Below are 6,254 nucleotides of genomic sequence, written 5' to 3'. Positions count from 1 at the left end.
ATGTGAACTACATCGTTCGATTGTAGTTATTTTTTATCAATAGAGTGTCTACTATTTAAAATATTCTCTTTTTGGAAATAAGTTCATTTTGTTGTTAATTATAATAATACTCGCGCGGATCTGTGAGAATCACGCTATATTCCGAATTCTTGACTAATCAGTTTCCATTTTAAAAACGACAATTATTCTGTTATAATATTATATTGTATGTAGAGTGGAAGATACTACCAGTATCGCCCTGGTGTAAGACCACCATTCAGAATTGAAACGTTGCTCCAAATGGCTTTAGCCGTGTTTAGTGACTAGATCTGAATAGCCAGGTACTTCCCCACCTTCCTCTTTCCCTTCCCCACTTACCTTCAGCCTCACAACATCCCCCAATTGGGGATGCCATAGTCTCACTGGCTCCAGACGGGAGCAGTTGGGACTCTTGTGAGGTATTCACTATAAAAAAATAAAAAAAAAGATACTTAAATTCAAAGCAAATTTAGTTTATTGAACCGGAAAACCTAATTTAACACATGTTTGATCCAAATACGTGTATAATCTAAATGGACTTTCTAGAATTTCAAATGTTCATTTCAATTCATTCGAGTTTGAGTGGCGATTTCGTACGGTTAGTACTGCAGTAAGGTCGACGATGGCGTGCTCTGTTACACTTTGTGCTCTTTTGAATTCGCTAAATGAGGTCAATTAAATGTCATTTTTCTTGCGTAACATTATGCTGGAGTGACGGTTGTGGCCACCCAATTTTGTATATGGGGATTTTTGTCGCACTTTAATTTTCACAACTAATTTGTAAATTATAATTCTTCGTTTATTACTTGTAAAATGTAACTAATCCATTTTTATTTGTATACTTTTTAACGTCTAACGTCTTAAGATATATTTTGATTGACCAAATAAATACTTAAACATAAATAAATGATTATTATTGTACCAATTCGAAATTTTTATTTCACAGTATTGTTCAAGTCGAATTAATGTGAATACGTGCTTGTCACGTTTTATCTTTTCTATTTCCGTAAAATTATATTTTTAACCAATCAGAATTTCAAAAGAAAGTATTTATAGTAAAGATAAACCGGGATTAACTCTAAGGGAGTGTTATCTAGTGTTTGAAATCTAGATATCTGGTGAATACATATTAGTCAAGATCTATCGGACATTAGTGAAGTGGATTGTTTATTAGCGCTGTGAGCTCATTGCGTGCTTATTGGTCGCTTGATTATAACCTCACTTTAATTCGCTACTATTTGTAATTAATTTTCAAGACCAACCAATCATAGTGTACTACTGTTAAAAACATGGAGCAATCTGAAATCTCGAATGATGAAAGTGAACTCGTTTCCTTGAATTCTGCAGGAATACTAAAAGAAATACAAAATACCCTAAAAACACTACAAAATACCTTGGAAAATACAAAGGTCTCTAAGGAACAACAGCTGAAGATTGCCAATAATATAGCCTGTGTCCTGGGATCTGTTGGACAACTTATTTTGGATAGAAAAACGTACCGAAGTGAACTTGTTTTAGCAAAAGCCCAAAATAAAGTAATACTAGCAGAAAATATGGTGATAAAACATGAAAACAAGCAACTCCAATTCAAAGTTATTCAGTTAGAATTAGACCTTTGACCAGTGATGAATAGAATGGCAGATGCTACAGAGGCGAGTCAGTCTTTTGCTGACGTTGCGAGTAAAAAAATGAACTTACCTCCACCAATATTGCGTTTGGACGTCCCTGTAGGTAAACCGAGGACATCCGTTTGTTTCTTTCTAAAAAAAACATCGTTAGAAGACAACGAGGAAACAATATCAGGGCTTAACTGAAACCATCTCTGCTAGGAGTACGAATAACCGGAGTTTAAATATATCAGAAATAAGATAGTTATCATTATTCCGGCTAGTGTGACGGAACAAGAGAGGATATTAAGGTCAGAAATTGTTACACGATCTGTGACCCTCAGCGCCCGAATCCCAACGAAAAGACTACCAAGGGTCATCTTCTTTAACCTTCCAAGGGAGTTGTCTGACGACACTTTTCTCGAGTGTGCACTAAATGGACTACAAAACATCGAGGAGACAAACTAAACTGTAAAAAAATGTCAACTTAGTCATCTAGCCGGCCCTCAAACTAGACCTATATGCCATAGAATCTACGTGGTCCCCACATACCTTAGGCATGCACTGATAAAGCAAGGACGTGTATTTGTGGACTGGAATGTGTGCCGTGTTCGTGGCTTTATTGGCCTTACAGTGTGCTCGAAGTACCAAATGATCGGACATTCCTTCAAGTTTTGCAAGGAACAACAAAGATGTGGACACTGTGCAGGTGAAGGTCACGCCCGGATAAACTGCCAAAGAGCCGCCGATAAGCCAGTCTGCGCTACTTGTACCAGGTTTGGGAAGCCCGCTGCACATCCGACTAGAGACAAGGACTCCTGCTCAGCCTATAAGGCTACCCTATCGACTATGGCGTCTAATTACGTAGAAGAAGATGGCGAGGTTGATTTAGAAAACACTAATAATTAATATGATAGGCCAAATGTTCGCAGTAACCACACTACGGAACATATAAATATAGTGCAGTTAAATATTAGATCGATTTCTAAATTCTGTACTTGTTGGAAGCATATTCATGTGTTAATGTTATGTGGAACGTCTATAACACCAGATCTTGTCTATATGTATAATATTTCTGACTTCAAAAGTTACAATTATTGCCGAACAAAAAAATCAGGAGGGGGTATATTTCTATATGTTTTAGGCGAACTTACATTTCATCAGAAATCAATAGAAAAAAAACATTTTGAATATGTGCTTGGCTTTATAGCACTTGTAGACAAAAATATCTTAAACATAATAGCAATATACCGCCCACCAAACTCCAGCAAACCCCAATTTCTAAAGGAAATATCTTAAATCCTATCTAACATAAATAAAAAGAAAATGTTTAGCTTGTAGGAGATATTACGAAAATATAAGAAAGAAAGTCTGATAATTATTTAAGTAGATGCATCTGCGATGTAACAAATCAGGCAATTGTGATGGGAAAAGTTACACATACTTATTTAGATCATATATTTGTCCGATTTAATAACGGTTGCCAACAAACCGATGTTTTTTCCTCATGTGTGTGTAAAAATATCACTATAGCGGACCATTTTATAGCCGCAGTTAGTTTTAAATATAGTGCAATAAAAAAGCTACAGAACAAGGGTAAAATATTTCGATTTTATTTCAAAATAAAATCGACAAAAATATTCATATATTTGTTGGAGGAACAAGATTGCAATATATTATACGGTAAAATTAAAAAGAATTTTAAGGAATTGTATGAACAAAGTTGTAGCAATCGACGCTCTTAGAATTTTCCAGAAAGATGGCCACTATAAAATGCATGGGCCACGAACGTACAAGACTAGGTACATTACGCGCATCCGCCAAAAGGTCCTAGACAATTGCCTAGGCATAATTAAAGCATTATCGAAATTCGAGATTCAGCGAGTAACCGGCAGTTTACCAGTGGTCTCGCGAAGCTACTGCCGCCATCGGCTTAGTTATATAAACCAGCCCGACGCAGCGAGTTAGTCAGTCAGTCGTTAGTCAGTCAACAGTTTGCAGTCTTGCGAGTGACCCGTTCCTCGCCGCACATCAGAACTCCGTACATACACCCGGCATTGCATGGTTCATTCATGGACTCCTAAGGGATCATCACAGCGCCCTGACTTCAGCATTCCTGGCCAGCGCTACATCCACGCGCCTAGACCCTGTGGCATCCTCGCCGGTCTGCGCATTGGCCCGCGACATCCTCGCCGGCCTGCATATCCCGCTCAACCGCCGACCAGATCCTTCGTATCTTCGGCTACCTTGTTCAGCACTGGAGCACCCGGAAGACCCATGGTCTTCACCAGTTCCTGACACATCCACGAGTCCGGTCTCAACGCGTCGTCGCCAACTACTGCCTAGACCACTTCGCTTCCTGCATCCGATGTAATCGCCATCGGTCCCGAAGTCATCATGCATGCTGCATCCTGACTCAATAAAAAAACCCTGCGACCTTCAACAACCTCTTTTATTGCGTCTCCTCACCAGATACCCAAAATGTTAAATAGTTTTGTATTTTAAATCTAAAAAAAGACTTCTCGCTATAAAATCATGGATAACTCCAGATATCTTAGAAAGCATTAAAAAAAAGATTCACTGTACAAAAGGTGGAAGAATTTTCCTACCAATCAATCATTTGAATAAGAATATAAAACTTTTAGAAATCAGGTTACTAAAACAATTATCAAATGTAAGTTTTTAACAATAAATTCAAAAATTGTTTAAGAGACACAAAAACACTTTAAATTAATAAAATATTAGGACGCAAATCTAAAAGTAGTTGTGACGAAAAAATATCTAAATATATGTTAAACACGGAATAGTACTGGAATAAACGCTGTTCCGGTACCCAGGGTTCCGATTCTGCTAACGCTAAAAGTTCCAATTAGGAAAGCTGGTCAACCGATATTGTTTCCATCGCTTCAGTTAGATATGATAGTCCACAAAAAAGTTGTATACACCGCCCAAGCTAAACTCATGTGAACGACAATCTCAATTAAAATAATAGGGAAGCCAGACAGATGTATTCTATTGGCGACTACCTTCAATCCGCAGTTATAATCCGATCAATATAGTGTTATCCCGATTTAAAGATGAATGGAAATCATATGTTGACAGGGAACCCCCCGTAATGAATAGAATACACCGTAACCTTCACAAAATTCGTAAAACGAAGTCGGAAGTAGATATTAGTGGTACGTAAGTCATCTTTCATCTATGGACAAGTGAAAACAGCAGCTGATTCTGACAGATCCATATTTAATGACAAAAGTAGTGAAATTTAAGCAAATTTAGCAAATAATGAAAGTTGAAACATATAAACTAGTGAAAAATTTATCAAAATAATAGTGTATTTCGTGGTGACAGTGCGAAACAATTTTACATATTGCCCTGAAAAATTACGCATAACGAATTCACTGTCATTGTAAACCACAACCACAGACAATTCATGTTTTTGAATTTTTGAATTTGTGAAGAGATTTTTTTTTTTTTTTGTCATAGACAAATAAGTTAAATTATTTTTAACTCAATAAGGGGTATTTCTGAACAACTGTAAGAAACCCACCTACAAACTAAGAAATAAATCAACCAAAATGTCTAAAACTCGCAAGGTTTGCAGTGCAAAGAAAGATACATCTTCACCTGTAGCAACCACGTCTGGCCCTATTGATTCACCGTCGGCGCATCAGTCAATGATTAACATTGACACTGACTCATTAATCAATTTTTTTGAGTCGAAACTTGAAATCATGCGCAATGAAAACAAGAAAGCAATTGACGCTGTTCAGTTAAAATTAGATGCGCTGTCTAACGAGTGGAAGGATCAATACACAAAAATTCTGGGATGTGTGAGCGTTCTCCAAAAAGAAAATTCAAACCTCCGGCAAGAAGTCCAGTCACTCCGAGATGCACAAGATGAGATGGAGCAGCGCAGCAGAATATGCAATGTAGACATCCATGGGATTCCCGAAGCAAAGGGCGAAAATTTGATGACATTAATAGAGAAAATAGGATCCAACATTAACGTCCCGCTTCCAAGTAGCTGTGTGGTTTCTGCGCATCGCGTCGCTCGCGGCCACTCCTCGCCCTCCAACCGTCCACGCAATATAGTCGTCCAGCTCTCCACAAAGCGACTTCGTGATGATGTCATTGCTGCAGCAAGGACTCGCCGCGGCCTTACCACGGAACAATTAGGATTTGGTGCTCCCACCACCAATTTTTATATAAACGAGCACCTTACATTCAAAAATAAAATCTTATTTGCCAAAACACGAGCCGCCGGAAAAGCTAACGGCTTTAAATACATATGGGTGCGGAACGGCAGTATTCTGGCGAAGAGGAACGATCTCTCTCGGGTTTTCACCATTCGCCGTGAAGGAGACCTTCAAAAGATAATCACACATGATCAGCAAAACATGTGACGACAAACATGTTACTGCTGTCTTCGGTATCCGCTTTCTCACAGTATTCTGTATCCTGTAATTTGTTTTTTTCAAAGCTACTTTATATTTTTGTTTACCGCGCAATATCCCTATAACTTTAAACCAATACCATGTTCCTCACATATTCATTCACATTCTAAAATGTCAACATATTTCACATTCCTTGATCTAATAAGTAGTCTATGTTTTTTATGTAATTTCG

General features: G+C 37.8%; 1 protein-coding gene across 1 annotated transcript; it reads left to right on the top strand.

Moving 5' to 3' along the window:
• Positions 1 to 5,203: 5,203 nt before the first annotated feature.
• Positions 5,204 to 6,031, top strand: LOC149419347 (uncharacterized). Its single transcript, XM_089637972.1, has one exon. The coding sequence runs from the start codon at positions 5,204 to 5,206 to the stop codon at positions 6,029 to 6,031; it is 828 nt and encodes a 275-aa protein (XP_089494098.1).
• Positions 6,032 to 6,254: the final 223 nt, after the last annotated feature.

This window comes from Hesperophylax consimilis, chromosome 12 (assembly GCF_061612785.1).
Source record: "Hesperophylax consimilis isolate HC1 chromosome 12, BYU_Hcon_1.0, whole genome shotgun sequence".
Classification (NCBI taxonomy): Eukaryota; Metazoa; Arthropoda; class Insecta; order Trichoptera; family Limnephilidae; genus Hesperophylax; species Hesperophylax consimilis.
This window is presented reverse-complemented; position numbering and strand designations above follow the sequence as displayed.